The following is a 26,798-nucleotide window of genomic DNA, read 5'->3' on the forward strand; positions in this document are numbered from 1 at the left end:
ATGCTGCTGGCCGCCCTGCTCCTTGCTGGTACTGGTGCTGCTTGTCTGGGCCAAAATGTCCAACCCTCAGCCTGGGGAGGAGGAGAAGCCGGAGCAGAGCCCGGCAGAGCAGCCGCCGGCTCCCACCACAGCCAAGCTGCCGGTGCAGCCAAGCTCCCCAGCCCCCAACCCGCTGCCACAGGCCAGCAAGGCTGCAGCAGGGGAGCAGGAGCAGATCGCGGTGTACAACCCTGCCGCTCTCCGCCGGCCGGCCCTGGCCAAATTTGTGCTGGGCTCCTTCGAGGACACCTCCTCCGACGATGAGCTGGTGGCCGCGGCCTTCAGGTTGGGCAGCCGGCGCAGCAGCCTGGCCGGGGCGGGGGGGACCAGCGCCGAGCCCCCCGCCGTGACCGCCCCGCTGGAGCCTGCCACTGGCATGAGGTACGATGCGGGGGGTCGGGAGCGGCGGTGGTGCAAAGATGCCCCGTTTGGGGTGGGCAGATGCTTTTCATGGGTGCATTTCTCAGCGACCCTGTTGCTAAAATCAGGGTGTGTGTGCATGTGCTTCTCAGAGCCCCAAATCAATTCCCCAGTCCTCCCCCCTTTGACTTGGTACTGTGTGAAAAACCCCGATAATAAGGTTAACGGCAGAACCCTGGTAAGAGCAGACTTGTCTGAGTGCTGTGTGACAGCAGTGCCACGTGCAAGACTGCAGCAAGGACTGGGGCAGGGGTTGCTCCATTACAGTGATTTTAGATGCCAAAGCATGGGGTGGAAAGTGCTTTTAGTGTGCTTGGTGTTCCTTCAAACACAATCCCCAGTGCTGCAGCCAAATTGCCCAATTGCTCCTGGTTTTTCACAGCTTCCTCTCTCATTTTGCTGCTTCTCTCTGTCCCTGCGCCATCTCCCGGTGCTGGGAAAGGCCGTGCTGATGCCCTGGCTGCAGCTGTGGTTGGCGCAGGAGGTGCATCAGGGAGCGGGGATTTTCTTGCGTGGCGAGATGAGATTGGGGTCGGTTGAGGTGGTGAGCGTGTGCTCGACATCCTTCCAGGTGCACATTTTGTGCATGAGCTTCGCTGGGGGCATTTCATGGGGTGTGAGTAAATCTGCAAGCTGAGCTGAGCCTTTTGACAGGGCACCTGCATGTGCACGTGCACTTGCACTTGCACGTGCACTTGTGCATGCAAATGCTGCCCTGTGCCCTCAGGGCTGGGTCCCACAAGGACCCACTCCTGCTGCCAGGTTCACTTTGCTTCTGCTATGGGGGGGATGCCAACACGCTCCTGGTATTGCCCAAGGGGAAACAGCATCCCGGGAGCAGTGGGGTACATGGGGTGCTCCTGTGCCACTCCTGCCCTTCCTCTGCCCTTGCAACTATGGCAGATAAATTATTAAAGGAAGAAAAGTAGCTCTTTGGTGGTTTTGCGATGAGTTGATGAAAAGTGGAAGCGCTTTGCTCCGTGGGTAGCTTCGCAGCAACTTTTGCCCTCACTGGCACTGGCGGGGCCGCGGGGAAGCTCGCTGCTGCCTGCTGGCTTGGGCAGAGCTGCTTCCCATGCGAGCACAGCTGACGACCATTATAAATAACTAGAAACAAAGCACTGCTGCCCAGCTCCTGGCTGCTCCGGTCCCGGTTAAAAATAAAAGACCTTAGGCTGCAGGGACATGTTATGAAACCTGACAGCCTGCTCACCAAGCGCTGCCCAACTGTGTCTTCTTGCCTAGCTGGGGTTTTGGGTGGTTTCATGCACTGCGCTGCCAGCAGGGTATTGCTGCTGCTCATCTGCGCTTTAACACGGGAGGAATTTCTTTACGTCGCCACCCAAGTCATGTTGTGGACGTGGTTGGTGCAGTTTGCAGGATGGGATGGGTGTGCTGGCATAGGCTTTGAGGTGGGGTTTGGGGCTGCGGGAGGGAAGCGGGCAGCGCGGCCGGCCCTGGCGGAGCAGCAGAGCTGCCAAGCAGCACGGGGGATGCTCCGGAGTGTGATAAACCCGGCACTCCTTGATGCAGTGCTCCAGCTACTTGGAGAACACTCTGAGTGCATGGAGAGATCAGGATGTTTCCCAACTTCCGGGGGGGTTTTGACACATTTCCCCTTAAAATGAATGTGCCAAGTGCTGCTCATGTGACATCAGCTCATTCTGGGGGGTGCTGGTCCTTCTTCCTTTGCTTATTTATAGCGCATCCATGGAATTACAATCAACAGTTCAAAACCTGGCTGAGTTATGAGGGGGGAATGTGAACCTGCTAATTAAAATAGAAAGTTGCTTAAAACTCTGGGCAGAGCCGTGGGAAGGCACATCCCTGGCTGCCGGGGAGGTCCCTGCCTGGCTGCGGTGGGCTGCCGGTGTTGCCAGACCCTCCTGCACCGGCTGCCGCTGTGCCAGGAGGTGGGAGGCGCGAGGGCTGCCTTATAGCTCTGCTGGGGCCAGAGTCCCGTGGAGGGACTGGTCCGGCCGTCCAGCCGCCAGCACAGCCCGCTCCGACCTGCCCGCTTCAGGGATGTGCGATGGGCTGTGAAACAGGGAATAGACTCCGGAAGGCATGGAAATGCCTTCAGTGGAAGACCATGGTAAGGGTGAGTCTGGCCAGCAGTGTGGTGAGCCTGGGAAGGTGTTTTGGGGTTGTGGAGCAGGCAGCGTGGGCAGGCTGGGGTCTGATCTGCAAAGGAGCTGAGGCTGCTGTCATTGCAGGCTGTGCGAGAGCAAATTCCCAAGGCAGTTGCTGGGAGCAGTGCATCACACTTTTTGCAAGGTTTCTCGCAGAGCAACGGCTGCTCTTTGCTCCCCCTTGGGTGACCCTAGCGCAGCTCGGGGTGGTCTTGTAGGGGCACCTCTGGCTGCGCCCCTTGGAGACCTGGTGCTCCTGCCATGGGGTTTGGAGGCAGCAATCCTGCTTGCCTTGCATGGACACCAGTGAAGGGATGCTCTGTGCCATCCCACGTACCCGTTGTTTTTCCTGCCACCCACATCACCCAGCCAGGCTGCTCTGCCTGTCCTCTGGGTACGTGGGGGATAGAGAGAGCTCTGCAACGGGGCTTGGTGTGAGCCAGGAGCTGTTGGGGCTTTGCAGCAGACCTTGGCCTCTGCAAAGGGGCATTTGTGCATGTAACGATCCCAGCAGTGGGAGGGAGGGTCCATGCTTGGTGCTGCATTTTGGCCTTGTGGGAGTCTCCCCATTCCTTGTCCCTTGGAGCAGAGTGTGGGGCATTTCCAGCTGTAACCAGGCTGGAAAACAGCCTGGACACACGTGTGCTTCCATGCACTGGCCAAAACCCCTGAGCTCTCTGCTCCCTGAAATGCAAACCCCAGAGCTTTTGTTCACTGCAGCGGGGTCTTGGGCCAGTCCCTGCGGCTGCAAATCAGCTTGTTGTGGTGTTTGAATAAATGTGGATCCACAGCTGCTGCGGGGGGTGTTTTAATTGCAAAACACGCTCTGTTCACCCCGAATTGCTTGCCCCATGTAACTCAGCTGAAATCAGTTTTCCTCTGCGGTGTTGCAGCGAGTGTTAAATGTCCCCGGAGAGATCCCGGTGCACAACAGGGAGCTGGTAGTGAGGAAAGTGAATCCTGATGTTCCCTGCGTGTATCAGCAGGGTGAAGGGTTTTATTGCTTTCCTTGGAAGAAACTGCGAAGGGGGCACAGTCTGGTCTCCAGTGCCCACTGCTGCAGACTGCCAGGCTCTCTGCAGATTCGACCCCCCCAGGGAAGCCCGAGCCAGTGGCAGCACATGTTGCACCTGGTGAGGGTTTGCTCGCATGACTGCGGGCTTGCTGACGGCCGTCACGTCCTGCTGCAGGCCTAGCATGTCCGGGCTGCACCTGGCGAAGAGGGGCCGCGAGCACAAGAAGATGGATCTGCAACGGGACTTCACCGTCGCCTCGCCGGCAGAGTTCATCACCCGCTTCGGGGGCAACCGCGTCATTGAGAAGGTCTTTCCCCACGCGCCCCTGCCTTTGCCCAGGTGGTGGGTCATTGATTTTCATGGTGGCATCCTCAAGCGTTGCCCAAGTCTCCTGCACCCGCCAGGCTCGGAACGATGGCAGCCTGGAGCAGCCCAGAGCTGTTTGTCCCCTGGCTTCACCCACCCTCATGGGCTGGGAGAGGGAAACCCTCCCAACGCTGCCCTTGCACAGTGGCTGCTTGCAACAGCTTTGCATGACTGGTGCAAACAAAGGCCGAAGTCCTGTCCTTCATTAGCCCCAGTGCCAGGCATCAAAGTTGCTGTTAAGGAGCCTCCTGCTCTGCCAGCATGTACAACCGGCTGTTGCAAAGCGCCTGTGTTAGCACGGCTGCCCTGCTTTGCTCACCGCCTGCGCCCAGCCCTCACCTCCACACTGCTGTCCCTCGGGGCCACGTGCCCAGCCCTGCACCCCAGCCGCAAGGAGAGGTTTCAGCCTGACACCCCGTGTCCCCACCCCCCAGGTCCTCATTGCCAACAACGGCATCGCCGCTGTGAAGTGCATGCGCTCTGTCCGCCGGTGGGCCTACGAGATGTTCCGAAACGAGCGTGCCATTCGGTTCGTGGTCATGGTGACCCCTGAAGACCTCAAGGCTAATGCGGGTAATTCCTAAAAGCATCCCAGTGAGGGATGTTCCCCACCCTGGGGCTGAGCCAGAGCAGCCCCTTCCTTCTCCCTGCGCTGCTGCCTGGTTCATGGGAGGCTCTGCACAGCCCGGGGTCACACACTTTCTTCCTGTGCAGCCAGATCGAGGAGTAAATAATTCTTCCCCCCTCCAGCATCCCCGGGATGGAGGATTTGGGGGGCGGGTACATGTGAGTGGGGCACGGCTTGGGAGACTGTCCCCCACCGCCACTATGCGCTGTCTTTCAGAGTACATCAAAATGGCAGATCACTACGTGCCCGTCCCTGGGGGGGCCAACAACAACAACTATGCCAACGTGGAGCTGATTGTGGATATTTCCAAACGGATCCCAGTCCAGGTAGCAGCCCCTTGCAGGCCTCCCACCTCTTTGCAGAAAGAAGCGGACGGGGAAGAAGGGGCACTCAGAAATGGGGTGGTGTCGCTCTGTGCAGAGGAGCCAGGCATGATGCTGTGGGCGATGGGAGGATGCCAGCGCAGGGAGGTAACGGCTCGTGCTGCTCCTTCTCTTGTGCCAGGCGGTGTGGGCTGGCTGGGGACATGCCTCGGAAAACCCCAAGCTGCCAGAGCTGCTGCAGAAAAATGGGATAGCTTTCCTAGGTAAGGTCTCGCTGCCTTCCCAGTGCTGGAGGGAGCAGCGGGCATCTGGCTAGTGTGTGCACGCACGCTCACTCCCCAGGGACGCCGTGCTGGGCAATGCCCGTTTTGGGCATCTGGCATGTCCACCCTGCAGCATGGTGGTCCCCAAGCCAGTCTCCTGGAGCTGTCCCAGGAATCCCGCTGTTTTCTGGGTTTTCCCTGTGATGTTCATGCTGATGCAGCATTCACAGAGGAACATTGGGTGGGAGCAGACCTCGTGGGCTGCCCAGCTAGGGGACATCCCGGGTTTCCCTTGGAGAAGGGTCAAGCTCTGTCCTGAACCGGGCAGTGTGCTTGGGGGGGGTTTCCATGCCCCCACTCTTTGCAGAAGGGATGATGGTGCCAGCTCAGTGAGGACCAGCGCTCTGCAGCATCCGTGCAATGGGGACGGGCCAGCTGGCCAGGCTGGCCCAGCTCACCCCTTTCCTCCCTGTTTGAAGGTCCCCCCAGCGATGCCATGTGGGCACTGGGGGACAAAGTCGCCTCCACCATCGTGGCTCAGACGGTCCAGATCCCCACACTGCCATGGAGCGGGAGTGGTAAGTGCCTCCTCCCCAGCCCCACATGCTCTCCCTGCTCCCCCATTTCTCTCCTCCCTGCTTCTCCTTGTCCCCCAAAGCAAGTGCCGGGGCTGGAGTCCCCAGCCCGGCTGGCCGCAGAGTGGCTGCAGATATCAGGGACCCCACTGCAGCCGAGCAGCTGCCGGTTCGGGCAGAGGGGTTTTTGGAGATGGGGTTCATGGAAACAGGGGAAATGGCATGTGCCAACATGGGGTCCCCAGCTCCCTGGGCACAGCCAAGATGCCACCCCAGTCATGCCACCCCAGTGGTGACTGCAGCCCTGGCTGTGCCCACAGGTCTGGTGGCCCAGTGGTCCGAGGACGACCAGAAGCATCAGCAGACGATCAGCATCCCCCTTGAGACGTACGCGCAGGGCTGTGTGAAGGACGTGGAGGAAGGCCTGGAGGTAAAGCCGAGCCCACGGGCAGCCACTTGTCTCCTGTCCACCACTATTTCTCCTTGGAGCCTGCATGCCCTGGCCCTTTTGGCCTCCCAGCACATGTGACAGCGATGCAAGGATGTTTCAGCAGCAGTTTTTCCCTCTGCACGGATGCGGCTCAGGGCAATCCTGCTTGGGGATGCATTGGACTGTCAGGGTGATGGGTTGGGATCCAAAGCACTTCAGTCACCCCAATCCTTGTCCCCCCTCAGGTGGCCAAGACGATCGGCTACCCGCTGATGATCAAGGCAGCAGAAGGTGGTGGGGGCAAAGGCATCCGAAAAGTAGAGGCACCGGAGGAATTTGGCACCTGCTTCCGGCAGGTGAGAGGTGCCCAGAGCCCGCTTCCGCCTTCCTGTCCCATCCTGGGGCACGCAGCAGGGTCCTGCTCCCGCTCTGGTTGCCTCGTGCTTCCCACCTGGGCTCGCTGCAGGACCTGCCTCCATCCTGGGATGAATTTGGGGGGTGATGCTGGGGCATGACCCTCTCCCTCACCGCAGGTGCAGGCAGAGGCACCCGGGTCCTCCGTCTTCCTGATGAAGCTGGCACAGCACGCGCGGCACCTGGAGGTGCAGGTGCTGGCTGATGAGTACGGCAATGCCATCTCCCTCTTCGGCCGCGACTGCTCCATCCAGCGCAGACACCAGAAGATCATCGAGGAGGCGCCCACCACCATTGCGGCACCCTCCGTCATCGAGGTGATGGAGCAGGTGGGTGGCCCTGGTCTTAGGGCAGCATGAGGTTTTAGTGAGAAACTGGTCTGATCCTTGCTGGGTTTATTGTGGTTTTTGGCACCTGAGGCTCCTAAGGAAAGGAGGGACCCCCTGAGCTGAGCAGGGAGCTCCAGCCCTGCTTGTCTCCTTGGGTCCGTGCAAGGACACTGCTGCCGTTTTGCTCCGGACACCCCGACTCTGCTGCAGTGAACAGAGGGCCATTACTCCCCACGGTCGTTTTGCCCTCTCCTGCAGTGCGCGGTCCGCCTGGCCCAGATGGTGGGCTATGTGAGCACGGGCACCGTCGAGTACCTCTACAGCGAGGATGGGAGCTTCCACTTCCTCGAGCTGAACCCGCGCCTGCAGGTGGAGCACCCTTGCACAGAGATGATCGCGGACGTGAACCTCCCAGCTGCCCAGCTGCAGGTACCTGAGTGCACATGGGCGACTTTGCGAGGTGTTTTACATGAAGCAATTTTGTAATTTAGGGAGAAGTGCTGGGCTGGAGCCTGGCAGAGGGAAGCTGTCCCATATACCAGCATGTAGGTGCAGACAGAAGCACGTAGCCTCCTTTGCCTCTGGCTCCCTGCCGGGAGCAGCTGCCCACAGCGTGGTGCCTCTTCCCCTTGCTCTTCATTCAGACCATCTATCAATGTCTTCTGGTTGTAATTTTGATGCTAAAGTCTTGTTCTGGCAGCTAAAGTCCTCCTTGTTTCTTGTGCAGATTGCAATGGGCATCCCCTTGCACAGGATAAAAGACATCCGGGTGCTGTACGGGGAGAGCCCCTGGGGCGATACGCCCATCTGCTTCCACAGCCCTGCCAACCCCCCCGTGCCCAGGGGCCATGTCATCGCCGCCAGGATCACCAGCGAGAACCCCGAGGAGGTGAGCCGGGGGGATGAGCTCTCGTGCACCGGCCCTGCGCGTGGGGATGGGGGGGCCCTGCCGCTCACGGCGTTGAACTGGGCACGGTTGTCCCCAGCCGGACAATGTTCATGGGCATTGAGCCCCTGGGATCGGTGAGATCTGCGTGCAGACTGATAAATGGCACAGGGATTCCCCTTCCCTGTTTAGTCTGCATGAGTCTCAAGCCTGGTTTCTCCATGTCTCCTGCTCTGTCTTTGCCCAGGGTTTCAAGCCCAGTTCGGGGACGGTGCAGGAGCTGAACTTCCGCAGCAGCAAGAACGTCTGGGGGTACTTCAGTGTGGCGGCAGCCGGGGGTCTGCACGAATTTGCTGATTCCCAGTTTGGGCACTGCTTCTCGTGGGGAGAGAACCGGGAGGAGGCCATCTCGTGAGTGTGGTGGGACAGAGTGGAGAGAGGGTGTCCTCAGGGAGACTCACAATTGGCACATGAGCTGCGAAAAGTGGCTTTTATCTGAGAAGACAGAATGGTGCCGCTGTGCTGAGTGGCTTGTTTGTGCTGCAGAGACTGTCTAGCCAAAGCCAAAGTTTTCAGACTGTGCTGGTGCTACGGCCCCAGTTCATCAATCTGATCCTTAAAGACACGTAGTGATCCACTAAACATGTGCTTAGTGCCAGTGAGCAGCATTCAGTAATTGAGCAACATGTAACGAGTCTGTCTTGGGCATTTAAGTGTTTTATTAAGACAATGAGAACTGTGGGGCTGTTTCATGCAGGCATGAGGGCACCCAGGGCTCGGGGGTGTTCATCACCCCGGTCCCTGTGGTTCCCTGGTTTCCTCTGCTGAAAGCCAAGTGCCGCCTCGTCCGTCATTAATGGAGGGGTTTGCTCCCTAAAAGGAACATGGTGGTCGCCCTGAAAGAGCTGTCTATCCGTGGGGATTTCCGGACCACAGTGGAATATCTGATTAAGCTGCTGGAGACGGAGAGCTTCCAGAACAACGAGATAGACACCGGCTGGCTGGACCATCTGATTGCTGAGAAAGTGCAGGTGGGGGAGACTGGCTGCCCTGGGGTCGCTGCTCCCCTTCTGCTCTAAGACCCAAACCCTGCTATTTTTGCCCCCCACAGGCAGAGAAGCCGGACACGATGCTGGGTGTCGTCTGCGGTGCCCTGAACGTTGCAGATGCCACCTTCAGGACCTGCATGACCGACTTCCTCCATTCACTGGAGAGGTGCGGAGCCGGGGCTGCCCGACGCGGGCTCGGCCGTGCCATGGGCACAGGGGGCACAGGGACTGCATGTCCTAAAGGGCGGCTCCTGACAGCCTGTGTGGCTCCTGCAAACATGGAAACCTGAGTTTTTCTCTCCCTGGGCCATCTTCCTTCCCCCTTTTGCTGCAAACGCTTTGCAAATCCGGAGGCAGTGCCCATGGCACTGCATCAGCCGGGAAACATTGGTACTTGCTGTGACTCACAGCTCCGACTTCTCGGCTATTGCTTTATCAGGATAGGGGGAAAAAGTTTCACGCAGTTGGGAAAACAGCTTGCAAGGGAAAGTGGTTTGGCTGAATGCAGCTTGCTTTTGTTTTTGCACTTGAATGTCAAGGTTATTCCTCCAGCCTTGGAGGACGCCTGGGGCTCTCCCCGGCGCCCTTATCTGAGCGTGTTTTGCCGGTGTCTGGCCTGCCTCCGGATACATTTTTATAAGGCACTCACGTGGGTCGTTTAAAGCAGATGCTTGTCTGCTATGGTCACCTTCGCGCCCTCCCACAGTCAGCTCGGAGCGCGCGTGGCCTGATGCCAGCAGCACTGCTGACATCTCGCACACTTGGCTCCCCACCGGTGCGCAAGGCAAGCCGTACTTGTGGTGCCTGACCCGTCCGTTGTGTTTCAGGGGGCAGGTGCTTCCAGCAGCCTCCTTGCTGAACATCGTCGACGTGGAGCTCATCTATGAGGGCGTGAAGTACATTCTCCAGGTGAGGGCTGAGCCACGCTCCTCCCGAACTGGCCACAGCGCTTCTCCTGGGGACAGGGATGTGTGCTCCTGTCCTGAAGGAGAAAGATGCAATAAATACAAGGTTGCCCTTTAGAAATGTGCAACATAAAAATGAGGTTAATAACCTCATTTTAACTAGACAGATATTTTCATACATCCTGTTGCCCTGAGTTTAGTAAAGGACCTCCTTCTCTTGCTTTTAAACCCAATTGGTTGAACTTCATGCAAAAACTCCCTACTCACAATGAAAGCAGCAGGTGAGCCATGAGTCAAACCAGCTCTGGGCTGCAAGTTGAACCAGCTCTTTGGTGCAGCCTGAGGTTGCTGCCTCCTGCCCTGCCCGGCACAGCCCTGTCCCGTGACAGCATGCTGCTCCTGCACCGGCCCTTGCACCGAGCGCAGGGAGATGCTCCTCACTCCCCACCATTACCACCAGCCCCCAGAAAGGCCATTGCACGCATTTTGGGGGGTTGCACTGAGGGCTCTCCCCGGCTGCTGCTTGCAGGTTGCCCGCCAGTCCCTGACGACGTACGTCATCATCATGAACTGCACTCACATAGAGATAGATGTGCACCGGCTGAATGACGGTGGGCTGCTGCTCTCCTATGATGGCAACAGCTACACCACCTACATGAAGGAGGAGATTGACAGGTACCTCCCCAGTGGGCCCCCACCGGTCTTCCCTGCTGACCGGCAGCCGGTTGGTGAGATCTTTCCCTCTCCTTAAGATACCGGATCACCATCGGCAACAAAACCTGCGACTTTGAGAAGGAGAAGGACCCGACGGTGTTACGCTCGCCCTCTGCAGGGAAGCTGCTTCAGTACACAGTGGACGATGGTGGTCACATAGCCAAGGGGAATGTCTTTGCAGAGATTGAGGTGAGTTTTGCAGAAGAGCCTGGAGGAGATCCATTCCTGTGATGCTGGTGGACAGCAAAGATGAAACCCACCAACGCTGCCGCGATGCTCGAGGTGCTCTGCAGTGCGCAGGTGCTGCTCATTTGGTGACCATTTCACCCATCCTCACCCAGGTGATGAAGATCATCATGACGCTGACAGTGGAGGAGGCTGGGCGGCTGCACTACGTCAAGCGGCCGGGCGCACTGCTGGAGGCAGGCTGTGTCATAGCCCGGCTCAAGCTGGATGATCCCACCAAAGTGAAGCCTGTGAGTCTGCCGGGGGCCAGCCACGCTGCTGTCCCCTCCTGTCCGCTCCCAGGTGGCATCCCACACGGCACTGGGGACACTTGCTGGGGGACAAAACAGAGGAGCTGCCCTGACTGGGGCATGAGCAGGGATGTGTCCCCATGCTGGCACAGGGTGGCACTTGCATGGCCGTGCCGCATCCCCCAGCCAGCTGTGCTGGGGCTTGAGTGGCTGCTCCACATGCCGTGGCGTTCCTCTGCGTAAGCATCCCATGCACGCTTACTTAGTGTGCAGAAGCTCGCGCACAAGTTTTTAGTGTACCTATAGCACTCTGTCTACATCTCCAGTTTTTCTGCATGGTTTTCATGATGGGGCACTGGCAGAGACATGAAGGTGTTAGGTGTTTCCTCTGTATCTAACCAAAAGCAGATTCTGGAGGGGTTGTGCTGTTTTTTCTGGGGCAGCTGCAGCTCTTGGGGGGGCTCCGTCCTGTGTTGGCAAGGAGCTGAGCCAGCCCACCTCTCTCTGCTCTCTCCAGGCGCAGCCATTCACAGGGGGGCTCCCAGCCCAGCAGACCCTCCCCATCACCGGCGAGAAGCAGCACCAGGTTCTCCGCAATGTGCTGGACAATCTCACCAATGTCATGAACGGGTACTGCCTGCCCGAGCCCTACTTCAGCACCAAGGTGGGTGCCGGGGTCAAAGACAGTCCAGGTGTCCTGCCCTGTTGCCTCGTGTTTGTCATGATGGCAAGACAGGCAGCGCTGGTGGGTGCGGACAGCACCAACTTCTGCTCCCCGCAGGTGAAGGAGTGGGTGGCACAGCTGATGAAGACCCTGCGGGACCCCTCCCTGCCCCTCCTGGAGCTGCAGGAGATCATGACGAGCATTTCGGGAAGAATCCCCCTGTCTGTGGAGAAATCGATCCGGAAGGTGATGGCGCAGTATGCCAGCAACATCACCTCCGTGCTCTGCTGCTTCCCCAGCCAGCAGGTGAGCTTCCTTTTTAGCTAGAGCTAGTAAGGAGTTTCTGCCTGAATTTGTCCTGCCAAGAGATATTATAAAAAATGAAATGAGGGAAACATTTGTGTTTTTATGCTTGTGTTTTTATATTTGTGCTTTTAGATTTGTGTTTCTATATTGATTTGTCACTTTGCATTTTTCACTTGGGGGAAGAAAAACAAACAAAAGGCCCTGCGTGCAGCAGCACCGTCCCCAGGCAAGCCAGGGAGCTGGCAGCCCTGTGGCCGCGCTGGCCCCGAGCTGCACCAGACCCCGTACCCTCTCCCTGCAGATTGCCAACGTGCTGGACACCTACGCGGCCACACTGCAGAGGAAGACTGAGCGGGAGGTCTTCTTCATGAACACACAGAGCGTGGTGCAGCTGGTGCAGAGGTGAGCCCTGCACTGTCTGTGATCCCCCCCCAGTCTCCCCACCACTGCCACCTCCTCGCAGCATGCTGGGCTCTCTGCTCCCCAGGTACCGCAGCGGCATCCGGGGCTACATGAAGGCAGTGGTGCTGGACCTGCTAAGACGCTACCTGCAAGTGGAGACACAGTTCCAGCACGGTGAGGGCTCGGGGGCTCTCCGGAGGGGTCTGCGGGGCTCTCTGGGGGGTCTGCAGGGCTCACCGTGCTCTGCCCTGCAGCTCACTATGACAAGTGCGTCATCAGCCTGCGGGAGCAGTGCAAGCCCGACATGACCCCCGTGCTGGAGAGCATCTTCTCTCATGCCCAGGTGGCAAAGAAGAACCTGCTGGTGACCATGTTAATTGTGAGTACAGCCCATGCCCCTAGACACCAGAAGTAAAGGCTGGCGGCAGGGAAAAGCCTGTAAGCTGAGGCAAGCTCTGCATCGCTGTGGTATGGGACATGGCTGTGGGTGGCTGTCACAGCCCTGTGCTTTCCCCTTGAAAGTAAGCGGACACCTGAGAAACCGCTTTTCTGCTCCTCTGTTCAATGCAGCCCCAGGGTTTGGGTTTTGCATTCATATCAATTTCTGCCCTGTTAGGGGGACTTTATCTCCCCTCTGTAGCGTTGCATTGCTGCACTTGGTTCAAAAAGCAGCATTTTGCCTGTTTTAGTGCCTCGGGTCTTGTCCTCATTGCCCGTGCAGGGCTGGGGGTGCGAAATGAAGCCATCCCACAGCGAGGGGCCTGAGCTGAGCCACGGTGGTATGTGCATTGCAGGACCAGCTGTGCGGCCGGGACCCCATGCTGACGGATGAGCTGACGGCCATCCTCCATGAGCTGACGCAGCTCAGCAAGACTGAGCACTCCAAAGTGGCGCTGAGAGCCCGGCAGGTCAGTGAGCACCACACTGTGCTGTCTCTGTCCCCGTCCCTGTCCCCATCCCCTGTGTTGCCAGCTGTCTCTCCCCTTGCAGGTGCTCATTGCCTCTCACCTGCCCTCCTACGAGCTGCGGCACAACCAGGTGGAGTCCATCTTCCTCTCCGCTATCGACATATATGGACACGAGTACTGCCCTGAAAACCTGAAGGTTGGTAATCGTGCATTTTTCTGCAGAGGGAATTTGGCTTTCGGGTGGCTTTGGTGAGGAGGTCTGGCTGCAAGTGGCTTCACCTTAAGAATAGCCAAAAAAGCAATCAAAGCCTTGCTGCAGTGTCACTGCTTGTGTGGAGCAGAGGAGGGGGTGCACCCTGTTGCTGCCAGTCCCCATCCCCTGCTCCTCACCCCATTTGGCAGGGGACTGACATGTGGATCCACGTCTGGGTCTGGCGGTGTCCCCATGGTGGGCTGGGTATCCCATGGCACCCCAGTGGCCAGTCCTGCACAGCCCCACATTGACGGACCCCCCTGGAACATGCCTCCCCCATCCTGTGGTGGGGCAAGGGGGTCCCACTTCACTCTTGCCCTAAATTTTGCTTTCTTCCCCCAGAAACTGATCCTCTCGGAAACCACCATCTTCGATGTGCTTCCCATCTTCTTCTACCACACCAACCAGGTGGTGCGCATGGCGGCACTGGAGGTGAGGGCTGGGGGGGTTGTGGGGGGCATGTGAGCTCTGGGGGGTGGCATGGGTGTGTGCGGTGGGAGCAGGGGCACAGCAGTACCACCTGCCGTCCCTCTCCCAGGTGTACGTACGGCGCGGGTACATTGCTTACGAGCTGAACAGCCTGCAGCACCGGCAGCTCTCGGATGGCACCTGTGTGGTGGAGTTCCAGTTCATGCTGCCCTCCTCCCACCCAAACAGGTATGGGGGCCCCTGCGCATCTCTCCCGCTCCCCTGGACATGGTCCTTATTGCAAAGCTGTTGGGTTTGTATCATCTCCTCCATGCAAAACATGAGGACCCTCGGAGGGAACTGCCCACTGCGCTCTCCCTTTGCCAGTGGAGCAGGATGAACCCTCTCTGGGTCAGGGTCCTGTGTGGGACCTGTGTGGTCCCTGTCGGACCCAGGAGCAGTATCTCCACCCATGGCTGCCTTGTTCCCCCATGCAGGATGTCCGTCCCCATTAGCATCTCCAACCCTGACCTGGCCCGGCACAGCACTGAGCTCTTCATGGACAGTGGCTTTTCTCCCCTGAGCCAGCGGATGGGAGCTATGGTGGCATTCGACAGATTTGAGGACTTCACAAGGTGAGAGTGCAGGCCCATGCCTGGCTGGTCATGCACACGCCTTTTGGGTGCCACTGCAGTCGTTAGAGAGCAAAAGGGTGTAGAAAAGCCAAAGCTGGTGGCAGCTGGGCAGTGCTCGGGGCAGCTCCTGCTCCTCCCACAGCCGGAGGTTGGGGCTAAGTATTTTCAGTACGACAGTTACCTGGTGGGGACATGACGTGTCTTTTGGGGACATGTGGAGCCTGGGGGAAGCTTGCCTGGCATGGGTTAAGCATCTCTGCACATTAGCACAACAGCACTCAGAGCTGCATTTCATGAGCTGTGGCTTTGCTGTGGGCTGGTGGAGCCCAGCTGAGCTGGTGCGTGCCCCCAGGGTGCTGCGCTGGTACCCGCATCCCTGCCGCAGTGGGTCGCTGGCACTGTCCCCTTGGGCAGGGGGTGGGCATGACGTGCTGACTTATCACCCCATCCCCGCCGTTTGGGCAGGAACTTTGATGAAGTGATCTCGTGCTTCACCGACCCGCCTTTGGAGAGTGCGCTTTTCAGCGAGGCACGAGCCACCATCTACGAGGAGGAGGACACCAAGGTGGGCACGATGCCGTTGCTGTCCCCCTGGGGTGGTGCCAGGACAGCAGTGGTGCTCCTGGTCAGGGTTGACTGGGGGGTTTTGTTGCCAGAACATCCGCGAGGAGCCTATCCACATCCTCAACATCGCTCTCCGCTGGGCTGACCACGTGGAAGACGAGAAGCTGGTGCCCATCTTCAGAGCCTTTGCCCAGTCCAAGGTCTGTCGCTGGGGCTGGACTCCCTTTTTGCAGCAAGCCAGCAACCCCAAGGCGCTGCCTCATCTCCGCACGGCACTCCCCAAAACGTTGCACCCCGTGGCAGCCACTTGGGTTTTGTTTGCTCCCTGGGTGGAGATGTTTAAGCTCTCGTGACTGGTGGAGTCTTTTGTTTCCATGTAGAAAGACGTCCTCGTTGACTGTGGTCTCCGGAGAATCACATTTCTCATTGCTCAGCAGGTGAGTGCAGACTGAGCCACCGACAGGCAGAGTGACTTTAGACGCATCGTGCTTCTGCCTCCCTAAAACACCTAGAAACATCTATAAATAACTTATAGACATAGCATTGAGTGATGGAGGTACCTACTGCGCATCAGGAGCTGGGAATTAATTAATGAGCGATTCAATGAGTGATTTCTCTCCTGTATTATCCTTTATGCTGCTAATGTCTCCAGTAACATGTGGTTCCAGCGTGGCCGCTCCACAGCTTTAAGCTGCCTTTAAAAGGCATCGATTACTCCCAGCTCTTTTCCCTTGGGGGGAGGAGGAAGCCTGCAAGGATTTTTCTTTTTAATGAATTCACTGAAAATCAGAAAAATCCTCTGCGTGCCAGGATTATTCACGTTGTCCTCTCTCTCCCCTTTTCTCTAGAGAGAATTCCCAAAGTTTTTCACATTCAGAGCCAGGGATGAGGTAAGAGCCGCGGTTAGAGCAGAGCCCATCTGGTGCTGGCTGACCGGCTGCTTGCTCACCCCTCCATGCCGCGCCAGTTTGCAGAGGATCGCATCTACCGGCACCTGGAGCCGGCGCTGGCCTTCCAGCTGGAGCTGAGCCGCATGCGCAACTTCGACCTGACGGCCATTCCCTGTGCCAATCACAAGATGCACCTCTACCTGGGGGCTGCCAAGGTGCAGGCGGGCGCCGAGACCACTGACTACCGCTTCTTTATCCGCGCCATCGTGCGCCACTCGGACCTCATCACCAAGGCAAGGCGGCGCTGGGTCCCCCGGGTGTGCGGGCAGAGGTGGGTGCATTTCAGGTGCAGGGGTTGCTCTGGCCACCCCTGACGCGCCCGGTGCACCACAGGAGGCTTCCTTCGAGTACCTGCAGAACGAGGGCGAGCGGCTGCTCCTGGAGGCGATGGATGAGCTGGAAGTGGCCTTTAACAACACCACCGTCCGCACTGACTGCAACCACATCTTCCTCAACTTTGTCCCGACAGTCGTCATGGACCCTTCCAAGGTGCGTTTCTTGGTGTCCTGCTTCCCGCTGTCAGTGCGGTGCTGATCTGGGGGTGGGGGCTGCGTTGTCCCCCGTGCTCGGTACCACTGCATGGACAGGCAGCCACCCACCACGCTGGCTGCCAGACCCAGTCCCATTCAGTGCCCACCCAGCCCTGGATGGGGGTTGGATTTAGCAGCCCCAGGGGCTCCTGCAGCTTAATTTCTGTGTCAGACCTTCACTGTGGGCTGTTTGCCGGGAAGATTGCACACTTTGCAGCGTTCAGGGATTTTTGTACAGACTTGGCCAAGCAGGCAGTTCACTGGAGGACACGAGGGTGGGTGGCAGGCTCTTCCCCCGGGCAGCGTGCAGTCTGAAGGAGTGGAGCTGTGTCCATTCAGGAAGATGTGGGGCACTGTCTTTCCCTCTCCCCAGTGGAGAGGCAGGATGGCAGCACCAGCCCTCAGGGATGGAGGGATGGAGAGGGGGAAGTGGCTTGCCCAAAGCAAATCTGAAATGGCTCTTTGGGGTGGAGATGCAACAGGGCTGCTCCAGCCTTGGCATCGGGGACAGTGGTGTCCCTGGGGCCATGGACCCATCTGTGTGCTGTCCCGTGCCCAGATCGAGGAGTCGGTGCGGTCCATGGTGATGCGCTACGGCAGCCGCCTCTGGAAGCTGCGGGTCCTGCAGGCCGAGGTGAAGATCAACATCCGCCTGACGCCCACTGCCACCGCCATCCCCATCCGCCTCTTCCTGACCACCGAGTCTGGCTACTACCTGGACATCAGCCTCTACAAGGAAGTGAGGGACCCCGGCACCGGCAGCGTGAGTAACTGCAGGCAGCGGCTGCAAACAGGAACCCAACCACGACTGTTTTGGCAGCTATCAGCTATGGTGAAGCTTTGGGGTGGTTTCTGCAAAAATCCTTGTGCACCTGCAGTGCTGGTCTGTCCCAGAGCCCCCAGGACTGTGCAGCAGCATTCCCAGGGCTGGCCTGGTTTCACTGCCCTCTGTGCTGCATCCAGTTGGGCACCTGGGGGTGATGCTTTGCTCCAAAATGGTGCTGAGCCCCAGGAGTGTTGCTAGTGCATAGTCATGCAGTTTTTGGTCTGGGAGGTGAAGGTCAGTGTTAGGGTGTTACTGGTACTTGCAGCACAGCAGTGTTGCACTCTGTCCCCTCAATAGCAAAGAGTGGGGTGGAAAATCATATTGTTTGGTCAAGTAGAGCCACAGGCATGAACACCTTGGCCAGGCAAAGCTCAGCAGCGTTCCAGTCCTGCGGGGCTCTTGCACCTTAGAGTGGCAGAGAGGACTCACCCGCATGTGGAGGGAAGGCAGCCAACGCTCTGCCCTTCTCTCCAGATCATGTTTCAGTCATATGGGGACAAGCAAGGGCCACAGCACGGGATGCTCATCAACACCCCCTACGTCACCAAGGACCTGCTTCAGGCCAAGCGGTTCCAGGCACAGTCCTTGGGCACCACCTATGTGTATGATTTCCCTGAGATGATCAGGCAGGTGAGTCTGGCTGAGCAGGAAGAGGCTCCATTTTTGCATTTGCTTTTCTTCCCTGCCCTCCCCAGATATTCCCATCTGGGGAAAAAACTCATCTCCCCTCAGCTGGCAAATGAGAAAAAGAAAAGAGCCCAAGTCCCAACATTTTTGGTTATACAAAACATTTCTAAACCAATTCCCAGCTCTTGCAAATTGCAGTAGTCACACTCATGGAGGACGTGAACCAGAAAGCCCTGTACAAGGAGGTCTGCAGCAGGGTGGGGGCTCTAATGCAAAGTTTTGCTCACCCCAAATCCCAGCCTGCTGCAGGAGTGTGTGTCTGCACTCAGCAATAGCCTTGGAGCTGCTGCAGCCCCGTGCTTTCAGCTCGTCCTGTGCACGGTGTCTCTGCAGGCTCTCTTCAAGCTGTGGGGCTCCTCAGAGCTGTACCCCAAGGACGTCCTGACGTACACTGAGCTGGTGCTGGACTCGCAGGGGCACCTCGTGCAGATGAACAGGGTCCCTGGAGGGAACGAGGTAGCGGGGGATGATTTAGGAACAGGGCAAGAGAGAGGGGCGGGGGGAAGCTGTGCTGCAGCGGGGGGGAATGGCTGGTGGCTTCCCCAGTCCAGCTGTGTTTAAAGCCTGGGAGATGCTCCTCAAGCATTTTGTCTGTTGGTTACTGCAGTCTGCAGCTCAGACCCCATTTCTCTGGAGGAGCCTGCCCTGTGACCTTGCGCTGTTTTGGGGCAGGTGGGGATGGTTGCTTTCAAAATGAAGCTGAAGACCCCTGAGTATCCAAAAGGCCGGGACATCGTGCTCATCTGCAATGACATCACGCACAAGATCGGCTCCTTCGGGCCGGAGGAGGACCTGGTCTTCCTGCGGGCCTCGGAGCTGGCGCGGGCCGAAGGCATCCCCCGCATCTACATCGCCGCCAACAGCGGTGCCCGCATCGGCTTTGCCGACGAGATAAAGCACATGTTCCAGGTGGCCTGGGTGGACCCTGCAGACCCCTACAAGGTGTGTGGGCACCTTCCCTCCTGCCGTCACAGAAAATAACAGAGGACTTATTAGGGGAAGGAAGGACCAGAGCTAAACTGGGACATAAAACTGTGGGATCAATGCTGGGGGGTGAGCACACACATGCACCCACTGCTATGGGGATGGTTCCCTCTGCTTTTCCCAGCAGGGTGGAGATAAAGGTGCCAGTGCTGGTGCGGCTGTTCTGTCCAGCCCTGGTCCCTGAGCTGCTGTTGATGCATGGGCCGGGTTTGGGTTGGGTTTGGAGAGGGGCCGTGTCCCACATGAGCATGTGCATGGGATGCTCCACAACTCATCCTCCTCCTCTTTATTTCCAGGGGTTCAAGTACCTGTATCTGACTCCCCAGGACTACACGAGGATCAGCGCCATGAACTCGGTGCACTGTGAGCACGTGGAGGAAGGGGGCGAGTCCAGGTGAGCCCCGCTGTCCCGTGGGGCACACAGAGCCACCCCCAGCTTTGCCCTGCATCCCCGCTGGGATGCAGCTCCCACGTCCTGGCTCAGCATCCTGCCAGACACATCACACAAGCGAGTGCTTCCCCCTGTCCTGCCCACACTACCACAGCTCTGCTTTCCCCGCAGGTACGTCCTCTTGGACATCATTGGGAAGGACAACGGATTTGGGGTGGAAAACCTGAGAGCCGCCGGTACCATCGCCGGGGAGTCCTCTCGCGCTTATGATGAAATAGTGACCATCAGCATGGTACAGCCGTGGGTCCTTCCCCTGCTCCACTCCTCCCCTCTCTCCTACTTGCTTTTAAGGTCACCCTGGGGGGAATAACAGGATGCGACAAGCGACCTGGTGTAACTCCTGCAGAGCCAGGGAGCATCATTCTCCTGGTGCTCGTGGACTCTGCTGCAGCCCTTTCTCCCCAGTAACCCCCTGTGTCCTTGTGTGTGTGCCCAGGTGACCTGTCGTGCCATTGGGATCGGCGCGTACCTGGTGAGGCTGGGCCAGCGTGTCATCCAGGTGGAGAACTCCCACATCATCCTCACCGGCGTCACGGCTCTCAATAAGGTACCGTGCTCCAACCGTGTGTCCTCCCGGTACTGTCCCTCACGCCACTACACGCTTGGGCTCCTTCCCTGTCCCATGGGAAGAAATGGCAGTTCCCTGCACGTCACCTTAGGGGACCTGTCTGGAAGAGATGCCAGGGAGCTCCAACTGGGCTTGTCTCGTTGAGAACTGAGAGAATGCCACCCTGCCGCTCTTTGGTATTGCTTTAGGGGCCTGTTCATGGTGCATCACTCCTGGAGCAGGGCCGGACAGCAGAGCTGCTACGGGCACTGTTTGGCTCTGGTCCCAGGGGCAGGACCCATCTCTGGGCAGAATCGCACTGGTTTGAGCTGATTGGAAACCTGCCTAGCTAAACCGATGCACTTGTGGGTCCCTTTAGGTGTCTAAAGTGGAGCCCTTTTGCTTTAACATCACCCTGGTAGGCAGAGGTGGAAATTCAGCCTCAAACCAGAGGGAATGTGCCTGTACAGAGGTTTGACTTACAAATAGAGCAAGGAGGGGTGGCTCCTGTGTTAGCAGAGACTGATCTGTGTTTCTGTTCATAATTCTGGCTAGGTGTTGGGACGTGAAGTTTACACATCCAATAACCAGCTGGGAGGCGTGCAGATCATGCACAATAACGGTGTTTCCCATGTCACTGTCCCGGATGACTTTGAGGGGGTCTACACCATCCTGCAGTGGCTCTCGTACATGCCTAAGGTAGGAGGGTGCTGCAGGACGGCAGTGTGGGGTGTTACCCCATACCTAGCTTGTGACCTGCCCTTCGGGGTTCTGCCTTGCAGGATAACCGGAGCCCAGTGCCCATCATTGCCATAAGCGACCCCATCGAAAGAGAAATCGATTTTGTCCCTTCCAAAGTCCCCTACGACCCCAGGTGGATGCTGGCAGGGAGACCCCATCCAAGTAAGTGAGGGCAACCCTAGACCTCTGCAGCAATGCTCCCAAACATATCTTGTAGCTGCAGCCCCCCTGTCCTGGTGCAGAAGGTGCTTTTTGCTGTGGGTTGGTGCACAGGGAGCCCTTCAGTGATCTGCTTTTTCCTGTGCTCTGCAGCTCTCAAGGGGACCTGGCAGAGCGGCTTCTTCGACCAGGGCAGCTTCCTGGAGATCATGAGGATGTGGGCTCAGACGGTTGTGGTTGGCAGAGCGAGGTACTGCCGGGAGCAGGGAATGGAGCCCCGGGGCAGGCTGCATGCACGGTCAAGCACACTCAAGCCCTGGTCATGGCACTGCTTTTGGGATGGTGATGGTGGGGCTGGGGTGCAGCGTGGAGGGGAACTGTCCTCTGCTGAAGCCACCCTGCCTTACTGCAGGCTGGGAGGTCTCCCAGTGGGTGTCATCGCTGTTGAGACCCGCCCCGTGGAGGTGACGATACCTGCGGACCCTGCCAACCCGGACTCAGAGGCGAAGGTGTGTGGGGAGATGTTAGTGCAGCTGAGCAGCAGCCAGGAGGAGGCTGGAGGGGAGAGCAGGGAAAAAGCTTAGCGTAATCCTTCGGCATGTCTTGATTTGCCTTAAAGATGGTGAAATCAAGGGTTCTTGGTCAGTTTGTTTTCTTCCAGCTCTTGCACACCACGTGCCACCAACCTGCCAGCACGGTGTGCCAGGAAGCACCGGCCCTGGTCTCAGCGCTGCTGCTTGCCATCTTTTGCAGATAATCCAGCAGGCCGGACAGGTCTGGTTTCCAGATTCTGCTTTTAAAACAGCCCAGGCTATCCGGGACTTCAACCGGGAGCATCTCCCGCTGATGATCTTTGCCAACTGGCGAGGCTTCTCCAGTGGCATGAAAGGTACCCACGCTTGGGGTGCCCAGATCCCCGTGCCGTGACTTACTGCCGGCACTTCTGCCACCCCATGGGGTCCTGGGATGACCCCAGGGTACTGCCCACACCACTCTGGGATGTGGGGTTGGGCTGGGGAGGTGATGGGGCATCGCCAGGACCCAGGTCCCAGGACTTGGTGGCTTCCTGCTGGGCTGGTTTGGGGTGCTTGTTTGGTCTTTCCAATGGAGAAGGTGGCTTTGGGCAGCTAGGAGAAGGCAAGGGGCGATAGCCTGGCCCATGGCAGTTGGTGCACCCAGCCACTGAGTCCCTTTGGCTTTCAGACATGTACGACCAAATGCTGAAGTTCGGCGCCTTCATTGTTGATAGCCTCCGGGATTTTAAGCAGCCTGTCCTAGTCTACATCCCGCCACACGCGGAGCTGCGGGGAGGCTCCTGGGTGGTCATCGACTCCACCATCAACCCCCTGTACGTGGAACTCTACGCAGACAAGGAGAGCAGGTCAGCGTCCAAAATACATGTGCACCCTCCGCAGCCCACGTGCAGAGAAATGAGAGCTGGTGCATGGGGTCTGCAGAGTCATAGTCCCGCTGGCAGAGACCTCCAGTCACTTGAGATGTGTATTTTTTACCCTTGAGTTAATCAAAGCCATCAGCTAAAAGTTCCAGGGCTCTCGCAGAGCGGCGTGGCAGGTATCTCCTTGGGGATATCCTCCTGCGTCCAGTGAAGGCTGTGGGTGAATAAAACATGGTTCTGGGGGTCAGGAGGCCTTTTCTCTAACCTGAATTAATGCACATGAGCAAGCTGTAAGGAGTGGGAGGACAGACAAGAATCCCAGACTGGAAACAAAACCCTTTTAGGTTTTCTTTCTCCCTAATTCTTAGAAGAGAGAGTTGCCTGGATCTCTTGTCCCAGGATTTACTCTCCTGTGCAAACCAGTCCCCGCTTTACCAAAGTTTCCTTACAGGGGAGGCATTTTGGAGCCTGGAGGAACAGTGGAGATCAAGTTCAGAAAGAAAGATTTGGTGAAGACCATGAGAAGGATCGATACGGTCTATGCCAAGCTCGTTGAGCAGCTGGGTAAGGGAAGGGCGTTTCAGCTTGTGGGCATTGGTAGTGGTAAGTTAAAACATGAGGCTCCAACACCACAGTGGCAACCATCAGGAAATCATTAGTGTTCCTCTGTGAAAATTCTTCATGGTTTTTCTGATGCTGGAGCCTGTCAAGGGGATGTGGTGGTACTTTAAAACACCTGTGTCTCCTGGGGGCTCCGTAAATGGTGCTGGACTTTTCTCCCATGCTTTGAGATGAAGAGTGGTGATGGCCATGCTGAGTCAGTACCTAATGAGATGACACATAGTCATTACAGAGCTGCACAGAGGCTGCCTTTAATGCACTGGGTCTCCTTTCGCCCTGTGATCGGCTCCTGCCAGCAGTGGATGGTGGGGCTGTGTTGGGAGGTCCTTGCCTCCATGCCCCTCCACCCTGCTAAAACATGGTCCCACAAAGTCCTTGCAAACACCACCTCCCACCTCTCTTGCGGCAGGCACTGAACATGGTGCAGCCCCTTCGTGGCCATGGCCTTCTGTGGCTGGGCTCTGGGCAGGGGTGCAAATGTGCCAAAGCAAAGGGACATGACGCTGGGCGCCCTGTTGCCTGGCGGGGGTGGCTGATGTAGGAGCACAGAGCGGAGCCCAGCCCCTGTGGTGGCCTGTGGACCCCATCACAGGGGCGGTGGGTGGGCTGCTCAGCACGGTGTGCCCTGCAGGGACCCCCGAGCTGTCCGAGGCGCAGCGCAAGGAGCTGGAGAAGCAGCTCAAGGCCCGGGAGGAGCTCCTCCTGCCCATGTACTACCAGGTGGCCGTGCACTTCGCCGACCTGCATGACACCCCAGGCCGCATGCAGGAGAAAGGTGTCATCACGGTGAGCCAGGGCATAGGTGGGAAGGGGCTTGGCGCAGGGAGTTTTGCAGTGGTGGCACAAAGGCGGGAAGCAAAGTCCCCTCACAGGGGTCTGGGCTGCAGCTCAACCCTGCCCCAGGTGCTGCTCTCTGCTCTCAGTTCCTGCCCCGGGTGCTGCTCTCTGCTCCAGCCCGGCAGAGCTGCCTTCAAACCCACTGGCACGAGCTGTGAGCAAGCAGTCGCTGCACATCAGCTTCTCTTCTTTCTGCAACGACCAACCCAGGCTCTGCCCCCATTTCTGCAGGACATCCTGGAGTGGAAGAACGCGCGCTCCTTCTTCTACTGGCGGCTGCGACGGCTGCTGCTGGAGGAGGTGGTGAAGGCGGAGGTCCTGAAGGCAAACAGTGAGCTGAGCCACATCCACATCCAGTCCATGCTGCGGCGCTGGTTCATGGAGACAGAAGGAGCCGTGAAGGTACCCTCATCCCCGGCTTCCCAAGGCATCCCTGCGGTCAAGGGGGACCCGAGGGCTGTCACCTTGCTCTCCTGTTCCTCGGCCGTTTCGTTGGTGCCTCCCTGAGGGTTGAAACGTGCAACGGGAATTACCATTCTGCAGCCTGTGCCAGGGTGGGCAGCCAAGCAGCCCTGAGCCTGGGGCTGTCTCTTCAAAGCGGGTGGCCTCAGTTGGATGCTGGTGCTCAGCGGTAGCAAGGTGGCCCCCAAATAAACATGGGCCTCCTCATTTTCTACTATCAGATAAGGCTTCCCAGGGCAGAAGAGAGATTTGGGGTCTTTGCATTTGAGCTGCTCTCAGGTGCAAGTGCCATGACACACACATCACGATGTCAGTCCTGCGCTTGCTGAGCTGGGAAGTGAGGGCGTGCAAAGGAAACATATTTTACCTTAACTTTTTGCATTTAAAACAATCCACAAAGCTTTCCCCAGTTTTGATTTCCAGACTGAACCTTTTCCCTAGTGGCTGTTACATGGGAGTGGGGGAGCATGCCATGCTGCGCCGTATGTGCAGGACTGAGAAGAAAAATACCATTGTCTGGTTGTGTCATGGGAGGAAAAAGCACAAGGATGCAGCAGAAAGGAGGGGCTCGGGCTGTGCAGGCAGCAGGACCCCCTGCCCACGGTGCTGCTTTCCCCAGGGCTACCTCTGGGACAACAACCAGGTGGTGGTGGAGTGGCTGGAGAAGCACATGCAAGAGGACGACGGCACCCAGTCGGCCATCCGGGAGAACATCAAGTACTTGAAGCGGGACTATGTGGTCAAGCACATCCGGAGGTGAGTGGCCGCGGGAGCCGGGATGCGAAGGACAATGCTGTCCCCTGGGCTGGGCACAGCGGGTGGTGGAGACGAGGCGGTTCTTGCTTCAGCCCCTGAGGCAGCTGCCCTCTCCTGTCCACCTTGCAGCTTGGTCCAAGCCAACCCCGAGGTGGCCATGGACTGCATCATCCAGATGGCTCAGCACATCACCCGTGCGCAGAAGGCCCAGGTTGCCCGTCTGCTGTCAACGGTGGATAATGACGGCCCATCTTGAGCCAGTGGCCGGCGGCGTGCAGGGCAATCGCCGCGGGGCAAGAGGGGCACCGGGACACGCTGCTGCTCAGAGGCCAGACTTCACCTCCCCACCCGGTTCGTCAGGCCTCGAACTGAAGCCTGGGACTCTTACTCATGTGCCTAAATAAAGGATGCCAGTGTTTGTATTTTAAGCCATGAAGATGGTCTCTCCATCTGGGCAAAGTTCCCTCTGGTGCTGGGGGTGTTCATCAGAGGGAAGCTTGGCAGAAGATAAACTTGGCCCAAGCCAAGGCTGCAGTCTGGACCTGGTGCAGAAGTTGGTTTTAAAAAGAATCTAAAATTTTTTACCATGTTTTAGTTGCAAGCTCTGGCCTTAGTCTTTAAAACAAGCACCAGTGTCAGACACGTCTCGTGAGACTGGATGGAGCTGGAAGTACAAACTGACTGGCCCAGGCATCATGGGGAGTGGGACGAAGGAGGTCTCCGTATGGCCATGTTGAAGCCTACCAGGCACCAGCACAGGGAAATGTAAACTCTGCTTAAGAAGCAGTCTCAGACTGATGTTTTATAATAAATTCAGGAACCATGAGGAGCAGTTTGTCTCATTGTTGGGGAGTGATCAGTAGATGTGACTATGGGTAGCTGATGGCCCAGAAAAGACATCAGTGAGCCATGCTGGGAGCTGTTGCTGCAGGAACATCAATGGATCCACCATGGTTTGACTGACCCGACTGTTCCTCTTGCCCGTCTCGTGTCCTTTCCGGCTCCTGTCACAGCTCCTTTGGGTGTTTTCAGCCTGCGGCTCCTGTGAAGGATGGAGAGGAGGGAGGACACGGCGCCGGGTGCTCCTGCCCCAGCGAGCCGGTTCCTCCACTGAAGCACGGGAGCCAGAGTGAGGTCTCCATCTGCTCGGACCTGTACCCTGCTTCTCGGGTGGCCTTTAATCAGCTTGGTTCACGGAGGGGCAATCTGAATACGTGCTTTCCAGTGCCTCTGGCTGGGCGGGTGCGTCATTTCACCAGCACAGGTTTAGCTTTGGCTCGCAAAGGGGGAGGCAGGGTGGCGATGGGAGGTGGGATGCCTGGTTCAGGTGCGGTGCTGGTATTGCCGTGGTGTGGAGGTGTTGGACACCTCCTTGGTCGTGCCTGGGCTGGGGGCTCCCGCCAGGGTCTGCGGGGAGGTCTCCCCGTCCTGGGGCTGGGGGTGGAAAGGGCTTTGGGAGATGCTTGCTGGTTTGAAAGGTGTCACTGTACTTTGCCAGGGAAGGGGGGTGCTGACGCTCACCGTACGGGAGCCAAACCACCGCCAATAAAGTGAGCACAGCTCTCAAGGAGGTTTTCCTGAGCTCTGTTTCTTTTGTCATTGTATGAACGCGGCGGATCTGAGCAGGCGCCGGTGCCTCTGCCGCTGCACAGCCCCCTCCCCGCAGCACAGAAACTGCTCCAGTAGCGAGCAGCTCGTAGCAGCCCTCCTGCCAACGCCTGGCCTAAACCAGAGCTCTCCTGCACA

At 58.0% G+C, this 26,798-nt stretch overlaps 1 protein-coding gene across 1 annotated transcript; it reads left to right on the forward strand.

The window, feature by feature from the left end:
* Positions 1-25,884, forward strand: ACACB (acetyl-CoA carboxylase beta; the record flags this gene model as incomplete). Its single annotated transcript, XM_082324711.1, is given in 53 exon segments — positions 1-21; positions 23-420; positions 3,782-3,914; positions 4,408-4,546; positions 4,818-4,927; positions 5,106-5,187; positions 5,667-5,765; positions 6,083-6,192; positions 6,438-6,548; positions 6,726-6,935; positions 7,194-7,364; positions 7,663-7,824; positions 8,069-8,232; positions 8,702-8,852; positions 8,933-9,036; positions 9,698-9,779; positions 10,305-10,450; positions 10,528-10,678; positions 10,831-10,965; positions 11,483-11,629; positions 11,747-11,935; positions 12,237-12,337; positions 12,423-12,511; positions 12,592-12,716; positions 13,132-13,245; positions 13,328-13,441; positions 13,841-13,930; positions 14,037-14,155; positions 14,404-14,541; positions 15,007-15,106; positions 15,198-15,305; positions 15,486-15,542; positions 15,954-15,995; positions 16,073-16,288; positions 16,389-16,544; positions 17,145-17,348; positions 17,886-18,041; positions 18,432-18,554; positions 18,771-19,040; positions 19,379-19,476; positions 19,645-19,765; positions 19,970-20,080; positions 20,636-20,779; positions 20,863-20,983; positions 21,134-21,230; positions 21,393-21,489; positions 21,734-21,869; positions 22,184-22,361; positions 22,828-22,940; positions 23,629-23,783; positions 24,066-24,236; positions 24,916-25,052; positions 25,182-25,884. Coding segments are annotated over 53 exon segments (7,143 nt in total). The 3' UTR covers positions 25,309-25,884.
* Positions 25,885-26,798: the final 914 nt, after the last annotated feature.

The sequence above is a fragment of the Platalea leucorodia genome (genome assembly GCF_965183815.1).
Source record: "Platalea leucorodia genome assembly, chromosome: 12".
Classification (NCBI taxonomy): Eukaryota; Metazoa; Chordata; class Aves; order Pelecaniformes; family Threskiornithidae; genus Platalea; species Platalea leucorodia.